Genomic DNA, 18155 nt, shown 5'->3' on the forward strand with positions numbered 1-18155 from the left:
AAAAAAGCAAAGTTTTTGGAAAAAATGACTGATTCTAGGGCAAGGTCGGGACATGATGAGCCCAGAATACCTTTTTGTGTCAGAACATAAGAATTCTCGATGAATGATTAGGATACACTGAAAAGACACAAAAATCAGCTTGAAATGGTTCCCACTGGCTAAATATTAAAATAAGAGGAAAGGATTTCAGCACATCAAATAAAATAGGGATCCATGAGTTCACACTGATTTAAAGGAAGGAGGGAAGGAAGGAAGGAAGGAAGGAAGGAGAAAGAAGGAAAGAAAGAAGGAAGGAAAAAAGAAAGATCGTTTTACAGTAGAATGCCAAAATTTATTAGAAGAAACGAGAAAGAGAATCACCATTTGGCAGCCACCATAGAGGTGCATGATCTAGACAGGAAGGCCAGTGGATGCTAAGACCGTTGTATGGAAGTATGATGAGGACTAGAAAATCAACATAATCTTAAAATACTTCCCTACAAAATGCTAATCATTTACAAAGGAGGACATGGAAATGGTGACTTTGAGGAAGAATAACCCGGCAGACACCAACGCAAGCAGGTGATCCAGATTAACATCAGCTGTGATGGAATGGGTTGATATGGTGCTACTCCTAATGAGGTGCATGAAGAACACAACTTGTTTCTGAAGTACTGCTATGGTGACTGTACAGTGTGGGTGTGGTCATCGGAAACATGAGATTGACCACAGTGAGATGGGCCTAGAATCTTTCAAACCCTCAGGACTGGAAAGACATGGAGATACTGAAATTTTTCAATGTTAAACCAGTTTGCTTGCATTCCTGGAATAAATCACATATGCTTTCTCATCTCTGAAACGCCTCTTCATGTATTTTGCCCATTTTTATTTTAGGGATTGTGTGTGTATGTGCCTGTGTATGTGTACATAACACACTTTTACAAATTTGGTTTGAGTTCTTTAGTTCTTGATATTCATGTTTTGTGACAGTTTATAATTTGCTCTCTTTATTTAAGGCGTTACTTTATGAATAAAAGTTTTTCATTTATTATGCTCAAAGTTATCAATCTTTTCCTGTTCATGCTTTTCATGCTTATTTAAAACTTTAAAATATCTATATATTTCACTTACTATTTTAAGGCTTTGTTTCAACATTTAAGTCCTCAATTCACCTGGAATAGACTTTTTTGGTAAATAACTATTTTGAAATGACTGCAAACTTAAAGAAAAATTGAGAGGACAGTACAAAAACCCCAGTGCTGCTTCACCCAAAGAATCCCTAGTTATCAATATTTTATTGTGTTTTTTCTTTTGCTATTTATCTCCATTATTTCCATTCCTTTTCTTAGGTTTTTGAAAACAAGCTGCACCTATAATGTCTCATTACCACCAGTGTATGCTCTCCTCACTCAAGAAAAAACCCCAAAACCAACCAACCAACAAACAAAAACCAAAGACATCCTTCTCTATAATCAGCATACAACTCTACAATCAGGTAATCAACATTAGTACAAACGAATGTCTAATTCACAAACCACAATGAAATTTTGCTAACTGTCTAACAATTCTCTGGCCTTTTTGGTTTGGAATCTTACCTAGAAAAAAAGATTGCATCCAGTTGGCATGTCTGTTCTGACTGTTTCAGTGTGAGTGAGAACCACATAAATGTTAACTGTATGATAAATCAAGGCCCTGGGCATCTTTGGTCTGTGCATTGTTCTGTGTGTGTGTATTTCATAACAACGTTGATTTTTTAATGAAATACTTAGTTTTAAATAGAAAGCTAATTACATCGATATATTTCAAATATAGTATTTGCTCCCAGAATTCAAATTTCTGCATAAATCATTTTTTAGTCACCAATATATGTAAAACCCAGAAGTTTAAACTAATTTTCAAGCAGTGGTTACAGAGTGAAAAATCAGGGGTGCCTTGGTGGCTCAGTTAGTTAAACGACCAACTCTTGATTTTGGCTCAGGTCATGATCTCACAGTGAGTGTGATGGAGCCTTGTATTGGCTCCACACTGAGCATGGGGCCTGCTTGTGATTCTCTCCCCTTCTCTCTCTGCCCCTCCCCTACTGGTGTTCTCTCTCTTTCAAAATAAATAAGTAAGCTTAAAGAAAAAGAGTGAAAAATCACCCTACCAAGTACCAGACACCAAGAGAGATCCCAAACTCCCAAAATGGATTTTTATTGGAACCCCTACCTACGTTGCTCTACAAAAAATCCATTCCCCTCCTAATTTATACAATTGCTTAAACATGGTATAGTTCTCATTTTCTCTTTTTATTTTCCAGGGGAAAGCACAAACACAGCCCCCACTATCACAAATTCTGTAGTAGAGTTTCCCACATTTGGGGATGTCACAGGGGTCAGCACATACAGAGTGCAATGGATAAGCCTCCCCCTGGAAAAACCACCTTTCTGATCATTCTCTCTCCCTGGCCAGGTAAGTATTAGTTGTTCTCATTAAAAAAAAAATTTTTTTAATGTTTATTTATTTTTGAGAGAGAGACAAACAGACAAACTGTGATCAGGGGAGTGGGCAGAGAGAGAGGGAGACACAGAATCTGAAGCAGGCTCCAGACTGAGGTGTCAGCACAGAGCTGGACACGGGGCTCGAACTCACGGACTGTGAGATCATGCCCAGGGTAGAAGTTGGAGGCTTAACTGACTGAGCTACCCAGGTGCCCCAGGCCAGAGAATTGTTCTCATTTTAAAGAAAAGAGCTAAATACTTTACATTCATATTTGGATCAAAGGTTTTAGTTGAAGGTGTTAAAAACAAAATTCAACTGAGTACATTTGAAGGTCTAGTTGGCTTTATTAAGCAATGAATAAAGCATGAATCAAGTAGCGTCCCAACTAGCTAGTTTAGAGATGCTCTGAGGAGTTGTATAAAATTGAAGGATTTTAGAGGAAGAAGGGTGGAGCAAGAAGTTATTAGCAAAAGAAAAGAAAGGATTGTTTCTGGCAAATTCCCCTTCTTTTTGCAGGAGGTGGGGAAGAGGTTTTATCCTGCAGATTATCTCCTCCTTTGGTGGTGTAGTGCAAGGAAGGATGGAGAGGGCCCAAGTGATAGATTACCTAATCGTTGCTGACCAGAAAATTCCAGATTGATTTGCTTTAAAATTCCACTCCTAACGAGGTTGAAATTGCAAGTAAGTCTTGGTTTGCTGTCCTGGAGGTTAGTAACTCCACCTTGAGTCTGAGGTTTTCTTTTTAACAAAGGTATAAAAAAATGACAGACTACATTTATGAGAGAGAGGTATTGCTAGACCAATCCATTTTAATATAGCAGTGGAATCTTTCTGACCAAAAAGAGGTAGAATTTTCTAGTGGCTCTGACAACAGCTTCTTGCAGATAATTTCCAAGGCATGTTTTTTGAAATGGCAGCTTCTAGAAAGTCCACTTATGATGGATTGGTGGTGAATTGGGGGATGGACTGGCTCAATGCTTTGCTCTGTTGCCAATGCGGAAGCCTGGAGCACAGGGTCTGGCCCACACCAGACGCTCCTGTGGCGGGGGGCGGGGGGGAACATATGCATGCCCACTTGCTGAGGCTGGGGCGGCAGCAAACTTGAACCGAGGGAGGAAGTTGATGCCAACTAGGCTTAAAATTAGACATGGTCTCTTTCTGGCAGTTTTAGGGATAAAAAGTTTTGCATATTTATGCCTTAATTATGCAGACCTACTTTCAGGGGTACCTTTGGCTCAATTTGAGATGCAGACCCGAACAGCACCAATGGCTTTCCCCTCCCATCCTTCACTGTATTTGTTTCTTTAGCGTTAATTATTTAAATTGCTTATTTAACGGAAACATGCCCTTTGCCAGAAGGTGGCCTACAACAAGCATATTTGCATGGACTTTATTCTTTGGGTGTACATCCCCACTCCCAACCCCATCAACGGTATTCTAGAAAATCTCCGGTTCACAAAAGTCAAAGGTGCAAACCATCTTGGAGATCACGTCCCATGTCCGTTTTTCAGATCAGGAAACGGACACCTAGAAAAGCGTGGGGACCCATCTCGGTCATGCCAACACCCACAACACAAGGCGTGGGTTTCCCCGCTCTGCTTCGCTGCTCCTTCACCTCAAATTCGATGCGGGGTGGACTGATCGGATTAAAGAAGGGAAGAAATGTTGTCCAGCGCCGCCTTCAACCACAGTATTGTCCCCAATGTTCCCAAATAGTTAGCTTGCTCTGGCAACCACGGAACCTCTCACGGAGCCCTAATGCAAAACGACCTGCAATTTTAAAAGCATTTAAAACCCCAAACAAAAAACACCGTTAGCACCCGCTGTCAACCTTTTGTCTAGTACTAACTCTACTCCCTCACTTCTTCACTTTCAAACCGACCCACGCGGGCGAGGGAGGCCAGGACGCGAGGGAAGGAAAGCGGAGACGGGAAGGCCAGCGGAGGTTCGGGGGTGGCCCGCGCCGCACTGCCGGGGAGAGACCACCGAGGGCTGGCCCCCGAGTCCCAACGCGCCAACTGTGCGCACGCGCGCGGGTCGGCGAGCCGCAGCTCTCCGGTACCCCGCTTCACTCGGCTTTATTTAGTCCTTTAACGCTGCCTCCTCCCACACCCCCAAAGCCCCAAGTTCAGGCTGACAGAGGCTGGGACGGAGGAAATCCCAAGGTATCCTCCGAAAACGACGTTTTGGAAGATCCGGGATGGGTGGGTGGAAGGCGGACGTTAAGGGCAAAGATCTTAAATCGCCTCCAGCTGCGTCTCTTCGAAAGTCTGAGAGACGCCGGTGCCTCAACTAGCGGCGGGCGGGAGAGCAAATGACTGGACTAGCTGAGAGCGGAACCCCAAGGGGCGGGGCGGATCTGTGGGCAGGGCCTGCTGCCACTCCCCCGAGGCCCCGCCCCTCGTACCAACCTCCCGCCCTGCTATTGGAGGGCTCCGAGGGCGGGTCCAAGGGACAACCCCCCTCTCGCCACCGGCCCCCGCCCCGCCCTCTGTCCGCCAACGCTTTCGGCCTTTCCAGGAGCCTCTGAGCACCAGGAAAGGAAACACCGGGGCTGCCACAGAGCCCCGGGACGCTGGAAAGGCGGGCCCCCGGGCACCCCACCCACCGGTGGTGACCTCACCGGGGTGGAGCTACGTGGCTCCGCCCCCGGGGCCGGGGCCCTTGCCCACACCTCTGTGTCTGCGGTTCCCGCGGGACGTCGGGACGCGGCTACCCTGTGCAGAGGCACCACGTCACAAAGTACTGCAGTCAGTACCCCCGCGGTCTCCTTCAGCCCCTCACTCTCCACAGCATGTCCCACCCCTCTTTTTTTTTGCCCCATTTTCTGACTCCGCTTCTCCAAATGGCTGAGTGTGGGGACCAGGAGATGGGAGCGCAGATGGCACGCTGCCTGATGGAAGTAAATTAGATTTGATATCTCCTTAATCCGTTTGCATTTCTACTGCTTATTTAATATCTTGATCTTTTCTCGTATTTTTTAAAGATTTCGGGGGGACCTTTCCTTTTTTTTTCCCCTCTCTATCTTCGGGGACTTAAAGTTGGCCGATGCCTTCTTTAGCTTTTGATTTTAAAAGCTGGGACTTAAGTCATCTTTTCGGGCAGAATCGAAAGAAACCAAAGCCTAACGGTCTTTAGAAAAGAAACAGCCCTGTTTATTTTCATTCTTAACTCAAGCTGTCGTCGTTAGCACCTTGCACCTAGCACAGACGCAGCTGCAGAAGCACTTCGTTGCAGAGTAGGATGCGTCTACACAGGATTTGTGCCCGAGCATCAAAAGACAGTGCAGGTGTATGTGGATGCGGGTGTGCGTGTGCGTACGTGATGTACGTGTATGCGTGTATGTACGTTTGTGTGGCCCAACAAATAACTCCAAGAGGCGCATCAGGATCAGAGAGAACCCCGCATACTATCGATGGCCTAGGAAATTTCCTAAAGCTCTCAGTTTAAAACTAAACTGAGTTAGCAAAATCTCTAGTATCCGAAAATCATCTTTGCAGAGGCTCATTTCTCCGTGCTCTCCTGTCCCCCAAAACAGGTGTCGCTGTGTCTCGTGAACCCATCTCTTGCCGACTGGGGAGTCCGAAGTGATGAAATTCACAGAGGGCACGCGATGTAGATTTCAGGGGGCCCCAAATGTGCGGACTCAACCCCCGGGACCTGGGTGTGTGCGCGCGCTCCCGTGCGGTGTGAGCAGGCGGGCAAGGGGGAGCTCGGCTCATGGGCGTGTGTGTGTGTGTGTGTGTGTGTGTGTGTGTGCGTGCGTGAGTGTGTGCTCACGCGCTCTAGGCTGCGCCCAGAGCTCAGCTGCTGGGTTGGAGAGAAAGAGAGTAGGCAAGTGCAGGGGACAGGAGGCTGGGGAGGAGGGAGGGAGAATGTCGAATTAATAGAGCTGCTTTAGCTGTTTTCCCTTTCCCGTTCTCGCTCGTTTAAACCCCACTGCAACGTAGGGATAGGGGGCTGGATTCCCCGTTGAGCTGATGGAGGGGGGAGCAAGTTGAAACAATCGAGTGGGCGCGCCAGGACTTCCCGGCTCCAGGCTGGGAGGGGAGAGGGAGCCCCTGTTCCGCGCCGGGAGGAGGCGGGATTGGGGGGGGGGGGCCAGGAACCGCGAGGAGGCGGGGGGGGCTGCGGGGACGGGAAAGTGGTCACCCCCGGGAGGCGAGAATTCGTTTGGATTGCACATTAATTGGAGATATCTGATTAATTCCAGCTTCTGATGACTATAAATGGCGATCTCTACCAAGGTGTCTTTATTTAAAAAAAAAAAAATCATTCCGTGTCATCCCCCACGTCAGGCCTGCTCGTGGGCGTGAGGCTGTACTTCCTCCGCCCCCTCCTAATGGAGTGAACCATTCCCAGCTCTTCCCCCTCTCTCTCTCAGCCTCTCTCTCTCTCTCTCTCTCTCTCTCTCTCTCTCTCTCTCTCTCTCTCTCTCTCTCTTCCTCGCTCCCTCTCTTTCTCTCCTCCCTCTGCCTTCCCCGTGCATAAAGTCTCCGTCGCTCTCGGAACTTGTTGGCAATGCCTATTTTTCAGCTTTCCCCCGCGTTCTCTAAACTAACTATTTAAAGGTCTGCGGTCGCAAATGGTTTGACTAAACGTAGGATGGGACTTAAGTTGAACGGCAGATATATTTCACTGATCCTCGCGGTGCAAATAGGTAAGTGGCCGCCCGGCCGGGCTTGCGACTGACGGCTGGCGGTAGCCGGCCCAGCTGAGGCGCCAAGGGGGACCGACTGGCCCGCGGCTGCCTGGAGGTGCGGAGAAGCCAGCAAACCCCAAGGGTGGGGGCAGAGGCTCCTAGGGACTCGGGCGTCCCGGGTTGGTTTTTCTTAAAAAGAGAGAGAGAGAGAGAAAGAGAGAGACAGAGAGACAGAGACTCCAAACATTCGCCAGGATATTTTGCAGCTGGCCGCTTTCAGGAGGGGGTTTCCCCCCTTTTTCCCCCAAAGCGCACGTCCATTTTTGCTTCCCTTTCTCCGGTTAGAGCAGGTTTCAGGAGCTCTGGGGCAATGCATTGGCCCCGGCGATACTGCAAGGTATTATTTTGAAGGGTCGAAAGGTGAATGCAGGAACAAGATGGCTAGGCAGCTAGAATGGAAAGTTTATGTGCAGAAAGCAAAGATATTTCGGGGCTCAGACTGCTGCATTTAGAACTTTGTCATTCTCCCGCCCCCCTACCCCCCATATCCTAGCTGCAGCATTTGCACTGGGCACCGCAGACTCGGCTGGGGAGCAAATTGAGAAGGATAGGGAACCCGGGAGTACATATTTTAATAGGCTTATCATTAAGGAGGTTGAATTCAGCCAAATATAGGTGGATATACTATTCTATGAATGCTTGCCTGTTTCTTTCCACATAGGCGTCTGTATTTTATATATAGGAAAGGGTTAAGAAGTGTTTGCAATATGCCATATGGGGGGTGTTATTTTTGTTTGTTTGGTCCCCATTTTATGTTAAGGAATGTTGACTTGTAGTTACACTGTTTGGGGGATTTTAAAAGTTCACGTTTTCCATCCAGAATGAGGAAGATGTGATGGAAGGAAGCACTAGAAACCCCACTTCTTCAATGCAGGTTGGAGCATTAATTAACCTGACCTAAAAGTGAAAGTGAAGTAGATTATTAATAGACTGGACAGGAGAAAAAATAGAAACTCGTCAAACGTTTTCTGTTGCCTCCTACCATTTCAGACTGTAGCATTCTTTACAGATAAGCCCTTGCAGTATTTGGGTAGGAGGGTGCTTTAGGGGATGGGGCAACAGAAAATGTATATTTTTCTTCATGAGACATGTGGACAAAACAGGGTTTGGAGTTATCTATATATTAAAAATGAATTCTCTGCAGTGAGATTTTTGTGCATTTGACATGATTTTGTGTATTTTTTTGCATGGACATTTCAGAGATTTTAGACTGTGTGCAGGATGTTGGCGTTTTCTTTTAATTCTAAGCAATGACTTGATATTTTGAATCTGGCTCTTTTGAATCTTTGACATTAGTGCAAAGAGAGTCAACAAATTAAAAAATGCTAATTGAAGCAAATCCCTTAAATGTTGGAATTAAGTGAATATGGCATTTTGCAATTAGCCTGCAAATTTTTAGAGAGCAGGAGACCGGTTATTTTTGATAGAGGGATTTTCATTGAAGCAGGCTTGGGGTTCTGTTTTCCTGGAGGGGTATAACCTTACTTTGAAGGGGTTTAAAAAATACCGTTTGTGCTTTCGGGATACGCTTGGAACACATTAACCTCGGCCGGAAAATGACCAATTTGTTGGCTGTGGAGTTGAAATTGAGCATGTTTGTTCCCGAATGTCTGCCCTTTCCCGAACCAAAGCCTCGATCATTAATTCATGGCTGGGAGCTGTCCCAAATCATTGACATTTGGCAACAAAAGTGGGGGTTGGGAAGGGAAGGGGAGATGGAGAGGGTGGTGAACACAAATGAAGACTCGCGGGAGGAAGTTTGAAATGAATGAGAGGTCGAACGAATGAATGAACAGATGGAAAAGGCACAAGACGCGGACACTGGAGAGGACGGGGAGGGAGCCCGGGTCGCCCGCCCGAGCCTCGTTGAAGCCGGGTTCTGGAATGACAGCGAGGGTCGCGCGGGCTATGACCTGCTCAGAGGCATGAGCCTCAAAACGGGTCCCGCGCGCAAACCCTGGTCCTCCCACAGCGAACTAGAGATGAAGCAGTTATAGTTGCAAAAAAAAAAAAAAAAAAAAAAAAAAAAGGAAAGAAAGAAAATTTCACGACTTCTTCTTTTACACACGCACACACTCACACATGCGCGGTGCGGAGGGTCTTCTCCAGCAGCTCCCGCAAAGATAACGTGACAGGAGTGCTTCCCGCCCCCGGCGAGCCTCAATTCCCCCTTTAATATTGTCAGTGCATCTTAGGGGCTACTTTTTCGCCACTGAGTTTTGGGGGTGGAGGTAAAGGGTAAGGAGAGGCCGGCGCTGGGTGGGGGAGGGGAGGATGGGCTCTATTTTATTCCGTTTCGACTCTGCAGAGCAGCATTTGTGGCATGCATTATAGAGGAGGACGTGTAGGGTTCATTTCATTGTGACCGCATTCTAGTGAAACAAAGATTCGTTTATTCTATCTCTGTATTGTATTAGATATTGCAGTCGCAAGGCCTTTTAGTATTTCTCAGGGTGTGGGGAGGGAGATTTATGAAGGTTTACGTCTCTGCCCGAGCAGAGGTCGAAGTTAACCTTAGTCCCTTCCCTTCCCCGCCGCTTCCCGTTCCGGATTAGAAAGCGTAAGGCCCGCCTCGCTCTTCCTGCAGCGATTTGCAAACGGGGCGCTCTCGGAAGCTGCTGCAGGTTCGGTCACCTTCCTCTGGTCTGCGTCTGGCCGGGCTCTCAGGGACCAGCGACTGGGGGTGGTGGGGGCAGTGAGGTATAAAGTCCTCTCCGGAGACATTCCCACGCAATCCGTGGCGGCCAGAACATAGCCCAGGAAGAGGGCACTCAGGGTCGTGGGCACTAGAGGCCGATTTCGATTCTAAGATTTGCCCCTTCGCTCTGCTCCCCCAGCCCCAACTGCGCGGATCAAGCTTCTGGCGCCCCTCCTGGCCCCCGTCGTGCTTTTGGCCAAGAGCCACGGAACGTTTAGCCTTTTCATCGGCCTTGGGGTGGAGAGAAATGGCCTTGGCAGTGGCAGTCCAGCGCCTTGGGGTTTGACCACCGCCCAGAGGCCAGGAGCGAGGATTTAGGTGCTGTTTGGGTTACCTCCCCGCGCCCCTCCTCTCCTCCCACGTCCCGGCAGCTATCCGGGCTCCGCGACCCCCCCCCCGCCCCGGGAAACCCAGAGCTAGAGATCCTGAGTCCAGGGCGACTGCCACCTGTGCCCCTCAGGGTTGGGGGCTCGAGAGAAAAAGGTCCACCCACTACGGGAGGGAGTGGTGGCGGGTTTTTCTGGGTGTGTGGGGAGCTTGGCCACAGAGGCTTACGGATTTGGCCTCCGCAGAGATAACCCGGGGTCACCCTCACAAACACAGCCGTGATTCTGCCGGGCCCTGTCTGCCCAGACCACTGGTCACTCCCTCCCAGTCTCCGGACACCGAGGCTGCTCCCTCTCCGGTGGGGTGGGAGGGTGCGTGCGAGGATCTCCCTCGGAACACAAACTCCACGGTAGGCAATCAGTTTTATAAGGAAACGATCCACTTCGGTGGCTGCTGCTGGCTTCCAGAGACTTTATTAATTCGCTCAGCAGTGTTTGCTGAGCGCCCACCAAGAACCGCGCGCCGGCCCGAGGCTTTCTCACACGTAGTGGCCTGGGATTCAGCGGCGTGGTCCCACGCGTTGCCGCCTCCCCACCCCTTCCTCGCCCCCGCATTCTGCTGTCGTGACCCCCTCTGTCACCACAGAAATGCAAGATTGCACTGCGAGAGTCAGGACGGACTTGCTGGGGAAGTGTTGGGAAACGAAGGAGGGAGTGAGGAGAAAGGGAGAAATAAAAGAGAAGGGGGAGGTGAGAAGAGGGGGCGAGGGAAACAGAAAAAGATGCAGAGTGAGATGTCGGAGGGAGCGGTAGGAAAGGATGGGACTCACCTCCCCCTCCCGCACAGGCTCACCTGCCTGAAGGCAGGCTCGGGACAGTAGTTGGGGGCAGGTCAGTCATTCTTGGGCCACATCTTTCCTTCACGTTTAACACAGGCGTCCCGCGAGGCTGGGCGCTAGTGGACGCGGTTCGACCTGGCTGGCGGGCCGCGGGGCTGTAGGGGCAGGGGCTCGGCGCTGCTGACCGGTGTCCTCTCCTCCCCACAGCGTACCTGGTGCAGGCCGTGAGAGCAGCGGGCAAGTGCGATGCGGTCTTTAAGGGCTTTTCGGACTGTTTGCTCAAGCTGGGCGACAGCATGGCCAACTACCCGCAGGGCCTGGACGACAAGACGAACATCAAGACCGTGTGCTCGTAAGTGTTCTCTTTGGCACGCTAGGTTTCCATTCTGGGGGGTGCTGCTGAGGTCGGAGAGGGCCTTGCCTCCCAGCCTGAGCCCTGAATTCCCTGCCAGCGAGAATTCATGCAGGTTTGGCTAGGGTCTGCGATACCCAAGAGGACCCTGTGGCCTGAGATGGACAGAGGATGATCCTCCCACGCAGGGGCCAGTCCCAGCCCTGTGCAGCCCCACCAGCACCCACAGAGATGCATGCACTCAACGCGCTGGAACCCAAAACAAGGAGCCTGGAGACCTGCTAGCAGTTTCTTGCTCTACTTTGAGCAGTCTTCATTCTTTTTTTCTGCGTGCATGAGTGGACTCCTAGGTACTCTCCAAAAAACAGTTGGTTTTGGTCTGAGGGGCTTTTTAGGGAATACTAGGTTTGCATAAAGGAAAAGTTGCTCTCTTGTTTTGTCCATTTCCCCTGATAAAACCCTCTTCCGGTGCACACCAAGAATATTGGGATGTAGTCAAGGGAGCATGGGTCCCTCTTCCTCTTTCTAAGAGAGACTGAAAGCATATTTTATTTTGTGCCAATGATTTTGCCCAAGGAAAGTAAGTCCTGGGCATCCAGTGACCATATCTGCTGAGTTTATGGCAGATTAGAGGTTTAGGATAGCCACCCTCCTTGACCCACCCCCTTCCTCTCTGCACCTGCTTGGTATCCCCAGGCCAAGGCAGCAAAGGGCTAGGAAGGAGTTCATGGCCAGGCACAGTGGGTGTCTTTTTCCCAGAGTTTGACTGGAAAGCACAGCTCCCACTGGCGAAGGAAGTAACTAGCAGAGACCCTGTGGTGGTAGACCAGCAACATTTTAGCTCCTGCAGTCCTTAGAACACACACACACACACACACACACACACACACACACCACTTTATTTTACTTTATTTTTCAGAAAGAAAGAGTTGTAACTCTCACCCCTCACCCAATAATGGCCCTTCCAAAAAAGCCAAGACAAGAGGCATTCCCTGTTCCCTACAGGTTGGAGAAACCATTTTCCCTGCACCATCTTTTTTATACTGTGAAGTCCTTGTCCTCTCTCTCATTCCTGAGGGTGGGTGTTTATTTGTTTAAATTGTGAGTAATTAAATGGGGGTCAATTTTGCCACACACTTTCCTAAATACCCTGGTGTTCCCCAACAGCCACAGCAGCCAGGTAGCTGGTACCTTCCTATCAGAAAAGGGATAAAAGGCGGGATCTGGGTTGCATGACCACCCACTTTAATCTTGAATGTCTGATGATAGATATGAGTATATCTATAAAGCTAGATGAAAGGTTAAATATAGATCAGCTTCCCAATCTTCCATTATTTGCCAGAATTTGATTATCCCAAGCTATTTTAATTTTTTAGCAGGACGGGGTCTGGGAGAATGGAAGTGAGGAGGACCCCTGCTGGGTTCTAGGCTCACTTCATTAGTGGCACTGGTTGCTCAACACTCTGCTGAAGCCCACCACCTCTCAGTTCCATGTGGATTTCTGCCACTTTCCACCACATTCCTCTTCCAAGAAGGTCCTGTCCCCATCTGGGCATGCATAAAGAAAGGAGAGATTTAGCTTTCCTTTGGGACTGCAATTAGAGCGAAGAGCTGTCCCTGCTCCTCTTAGTTTCTCTAAATCTTGCTGTTTATTACGAATTGAGGGACTTGGAAGCCCTGTGGTCCAGGCTCCGCAGTCCTCATAAATTAAGAGACTCATAAAGGTCATTAGAAAAGAGCCAGAGCTCAAGGCAATCCAACAAGCATTTATTATCTTTGCTATTAGCCAGGGGATGGGGTGGGAGTGGAAACACGGATAAATCAAACACGGTGCTTGCCTTCAACGTGCTTACAGTCCAGGCTAGCGAGCCGAAGGGCGAGATAGGAGGAAATACAAACACATTGAGTGGAGGGCGTCGCTAGTGACCTGGCGCTAATGGCCGGGGCGAAGTGGGAGCCAGCCCCAGAGTTACCGAGACGCGTAGATCGACCCAGCACCGAAAGGAGACAGCGCCCCAGGAATCGATCACGAGTTGGAATTATATTTAGTCTCGGGATCTATTTTGGGTTTTCAGAAGAAAGGGGGACAATTACAAAGGACAGGTTGGTTGAAGGTTGTGGGGGCGGGGCTAGGAGCTCAGCCCAGGTGGAGGAAGCGGCTGAGGAAGGCGCGGGGCTCGGGAAAGAGGCGGGGAGCCAGGACTGGGAGCGGGGTCCCAGGAAGGCTGGCAGCGGTGGGCATCGCGGCGGCACCGGAGTCCCGGCCTGGGGGACTGTAACTACGCCGGAAGGCCGTGGGGAAGAGGCTTCGTGGGGGTCCAAGCCCATGAAAGACTCCGGAGGGGGAGAAGAGGAGGGCAGAGCGCTCAGGGCCGGGCGCTCCGGGATCTGCGAAAGCTGACGGAGGCTACGAAGCTGGCCCCAGGGCACTGACACTCACCGACCCGGGGAGGGGAGAGGCAGGCAGGCGTCTTCGGACCGAATCAGAGCCGGGGGACTGGAGAGCAAGGCCAGGGGCCACGGAGGACCGAAGAGGAAGGGGAAGAGGCGGAGGAAGAGGAAGTGAGGAACTGAACGAGGAAAACTGAGGGGAGGGAAAAGGAAGAAGACAAAGAAGGGAAGAAGGAAGGATGGGAAAATTGGAAAACGGCAAACAAAAGGGAGGGAGGAGGGAGAGTGCGGGCGAAGGCGCGAGAGTACCGCAGCGGGTGGGGGGAGGAGGGACACAGAAGGGACGAGGGGGAGGAGAAAGTGAGAAGCCAAGAGGGGAGGGCCGTGCTCAGAGCAAGTAACCCATCTTGCAAGCTAAGAGGCATTAATGGGCGGCAGCTTGCAAGGCTTAGCAGTGTTTTCCTAGCTTTCCCCGAGGAGGACGAGCAATCTGTTTGCGCAGGCCGAGGTGCCAGCGAGGCGCAGCCGGCGCGGCCCGGCTCTCGGCTGCCGGGTCCCCGCCAGGGAGCGGGAAAGGGAAACCAGACGCCGAAGGGGGCGGCCTCTGTCCTTGGAGGGCGGCTTCCTGGGTGGGCCGAGGTCTGGGGAGGGGAGGGCCCACCCAGCCCGACTCAGGGCCGGGGCGGTGAAGACGAGGTGGGAGGGTGGGAGTGGAGAGGTACCCCGGGGAGATTTGCCAGGCCGCGACGGGGTTGGCACAGGGGCGCGGGCCCGGGTCCTCCCCGAGCCCAAAGTCAACCTGCTTCTTCCGTTTTGTTCTGTTCCTCGCCAGATACTGGGAGGATTTCCACAGCTGCACGGTCACAGCCCTTACGGATTGCCAAGAAGGGGCGAAAGATATGTGGGATAAACTGAGAAAAGAATCCAAAAACCTCAACATCCAAGGCAGCTTATTCGAACTCTGCGGCAGCGGCAACGGGGCGGCGGGGTCCCTGCTCCCGGCGCTTCCCGTGCTCCTGGTGTCTCTCTCGGCAGCTTTAGCGACTTGGCTTTCCTTCTGAGCGCGGGGCCGGCTCCCCCCGTGCGCCCATCCACACTCACTCCATGCTCCCGGAAATCGAGAGGAAGATCCATTCGTTCTTTGGGGAAGTTGTGATTCTCTGTGATGCTGAAAACACTCATATAGGATTGTGGGAAATCCCGATTCTCCTTTTGATTTCGTTCGATTTCTTGTGTTTTATTTGCCAAATGTTACCAATCAGTGAGCAAGCAAGCACAGCCAAAATCGGACCTCAGCTTTAGTCCGTCTTCACACACAAATAAGGAAAACGGCAAACCCACCCCATTTTTTTTAATTTTTATTTTTTGGCACAAGAATCTCAGGAACGGCCCTGGGCCACCTACTATATTAATCATGTTAATACATGACAAATGATGGGCTCCTCCTAATAGGAAAGAGAGGAGAGGAGAAGGCCAGGGGAATGAATTCAAAAGAGATGTCCACGAGGAAAGCATATGGTGAATAAATCACGCTCACGTCTTTCTTCCACAGTATCTTGTTTTGATCATTTCCACTGCACATTTCTCCTCGAGGAAAGTGAAAGGACAGGTCGTTGACTTCGTGTTTTAAGGATAGGAGGGAGAGGGAAAGGATTGAGGAAATCTCGGGTGTATAGGTAAAGGCTGCCAGAAGAATCGTTGCTAAAGTCACTGAGAGGTTAAGCTTTACCTGCCGTTGTTGATGCATCTTTCCAAGTCCACTGCCTTTATTTTCCCTCTTGTTTTAGCTGTTACACATACAGTAATACCTGAATATCCAACGGTATAGATCACAAGGGGGGGATGTTAAATGTTAATCTAAAATATAGTTAAAAAAGATTTTGACATAAAAGAGCCTTGATTTTAAAAAAGAGAGAGATGTAATTTAAAAAGTTTATTATAAATTAAATTCAGCAAAAAAAAAAGATTTGCTACAAAGTATAGAGAAGTATAAAATAAAAGTTATTGTTTGAAACGGGGGTGTCGTTTGTTTCCTGCCCCAAGCCTGCTGTCTTGGTCCAGTTCTCGGGGTTCCCTGTAGGGACACGGGGTGCCAGATGATAAATGCACCTGTTCACAAGCTAGTTGATAACCTACCGCCTCCAAGTAGACCCGCCTCAACTAGATCTCTTTGTCACTTTTCCGAAATTCGTTCACTTAAAGAAGAGAAAGAGGAAGTTGTATTTTTGATAAGTAAAAACGCAAGAGATCTTTTCTAGGTGAGGTTTGGGAGGAACTGGGCTTGCGCGAGACTACACACGCAGACCCCGCCCCAGGCGGGTCGGAGCCCTAACCACCGTTTCGGCAGGCCGATCCCTAACCACGATTCGCCTTTTCCTCTGCGGTGGCTGGAGGCAGCTTGCGAACGAACCGCCATTAAGGGCTCCAGCAGAGGGGCCTAGAGGCTGTGGTCCCTGGCAGGGAGCAGGTGAATCCTTTCATAATTAATAAGACAGCTCAGCTGAAATGGCGAGGAGACGGGGCCCTATTGATCTGGCAGTCGAGCTGCTTCCACCTCTCCTATTTATAGGCCCCGCATGGCCTTACGGAGAAATAAACATTCGAGAGTAAACACGCGCAGAAGAGACGGGGGTCCAGGGCCGCAGAAACTGGAGCCGACTGGGGGGAGGGAGAACCGAATGTTCGTCTCTAGGTTCAAGGAAATCGAAATATGATTTCTAGGAGAAGGTGAGGGAGCTGCGGGGCGGGAGGGAGGTGGAGGGCTGGTGGAGGGGCAGCCATGGAGGCTGCGGCGGGTTCCAGCGCCAGCCGAGCGAGCCGGCGGCCGCCCGGAGGGTGCGCGGGGGCTCCGAAATGCAATGTGTAAACAATAGCTAGAGTAACAGTTCATAAATCAAACCCTGCAGGTCGCAGCCCAATCTGCATTCCCCCCACGGACTGAATTCCAGCAACACATGCGTCCCGGCGCCCCGAGCGCTGGAAGCTGCCCGGATTCTTAATGGCAGCATATATTACCGCGGCCAGTTCACGCACGCGCGCGCACTCCTGGGAATAGTTTCACCCGCCACCCCCTACCCAGCCCCTCCTCCGTGGATCCCCTGTTCTCAGCCAAAAGCAAAGGAGATCCTCGCTGCCTGCGCAGAGTGGTCACCCACAGGGAACGGTGGTTGTTTTGGAAAATAACGTTTGGTTTCGATCATTTCGTTGCAGTGGTTATTTTCGGCCCAAGTATAAGTAGGATGATGCTAACCCGAGCTCAATCCCTGGAATTCAAATTAAAATGTCTCAGCCTATTTTAAATACGAATCTATTTAATGAGGGGGAGGAGAACTGGAGAAAGAGGGAGGGTCTTCTCGTGTCGTGTCTTGCCTGGAGAGCTGGCCGCCTCGTATCCGTATCTTTCCCAAGAAAAACTGGGGGCGAACCGGTGCACACAGCTGGGCCCCTTGCTAGCCAAAGGGAAAGCACCGTGCTCCCCAGGCTTTGCCGGGAGGGAGACTCCCGCGACACACGGAGGATGCCCCTCCCCTAGCAGCGAGAGTGTCCCACCTAGACGGCAGTCTCTTTCGAGAACTGGGAGGAGGCGAAACTGTGGGAAAGGACAGAGGCGACGGGACGGGGAGGATTGGGAACGCGACTCGCTAGCTCTTCCAACAAGATTCTTTCCAAGGAACGCCGTCCTCCTGCGGCTCCAACTGCCTCCCTAGAGAGAGGGCGCCCCACCGCCACGTACTTCAACGCTCCCGCTCCGCCCTGCCCCTGATTGTCCCGGAGGTGCCTGGAGAAAGCTCAGTGCCCTATGGGGGCTCCTCTGCCCTGTCCTGAGCCGGGCACCACGAGCACGTGCGCTTGGAGGGAGCCCCAGGAACGCAGGGCCGCGAGTCTCAGAAACCCAGGTTGCTGCATCTGGCTTGTTAGAGAACATTTCTTTTTGTTGTGGTGATTGTTTAGATTATTATCGCGCCGTCTTCGACTATAATTTGCTGTTTAATCATAATGACATCTCGGTATGTTAGTTGATGTTGTTTTTAAGCACCAACACAAGTAAGCCTTGTTCTCAGCTCAGGGAGATATTAACCAGGGTGCGCACACTCCTTGCCCAGATGGGGCCGGGGGGACAGGCTGGGTTTCGAGCACCAAAGAGATCAGACCAACCTCCACCTCACCCAGCAGCATCTCCAGCTCTTTCGCAGCCCATTGCCACGTGGCCCACCAGCGCTGGCTCTGAACCTTTGAGAACTCGTTGGGCTTAGAGAAGCTCCCTCTTTCACTGCACTGCATGCCCAAGTAGATTCAAGACACAGCAGTTCAGCTCCAGAGCCCTTGGGAGGGGGAATTAAAGGGAACAAGAATCTGAATAATAGGGATGCAGAGAAAAATGGGAAAA

General features: G+C 50.5%; 1 protein-coding gene, 1 long non-coding RNA gene and 1 other non-coding gene across 3 annotated transcripts; 1 reads left to right on the forward strand and 2 right to left on the reverse strand.

Annotated features, from left to right (window-relative positions):
- Nucleotides 1-2275: 2275 nt before the first annotated feature.
- Nucleotides 2276-2438, reverse strand: LOC115297351. Its single transcript, XR_003911432.1, has one exon. It is a non-coding gene; the product is annotated as a U1 spliceosomal RNA (small nuclear RNA).
- Nucleotides 2439-6794: 4356 nt separating this feature from the next.
- On the forward strand, nucleotides 6795-15663 carry NRN1 (neuritin 1). The gene is made up of 3 exons (XM_029945466.1): nucleotides 6795-7120; nucleotides 11233-11377; nucleotides 14601-15663. Exons 1-3 carry the CDS (start codon nucleotides 7066-7068, stop codon nucleotides 14827-14829), a joined length of 429 nt encoding a protein of 142 aa, XP_029801326.1. The 5' UTR covers nucleotides 6795-7065; the 3' UTR covers nucleotides 14830-15663.
- LOC115296987 lies at nucleotides 12722-13951 on the reverse strand. Its single transcript, XR_003911183.1, has 2 exons — nucleotides 13818-13951; nucleotides 12722-12925 (listed from the first exon to the last, which is right to left on the reverse strand). It is a non-coding gene; the product is annotated as an uncharacterized LOC115296987 (long non-coding RNA).
- Nucleotides 15664-18155: the final 2492 nt, after the last annotated feature.

The sequence above is a fragment of the Suricata suricatta genome, chromosome 7, assembly GCF_006229205.1.
Source record: "Suricata suricatta isolate VVHF042 chromosome 7, meerkat_22Aug2017_6uvM2_HiC, whole genome shotgun sequence".
Classification (NCBI taxonomy): domain Eukaryota; kingdom Metazoa; phylum Chordata; class Mammalia; order Carnivora; family Herpestidae; genus Suricata; species Suricata suricatta.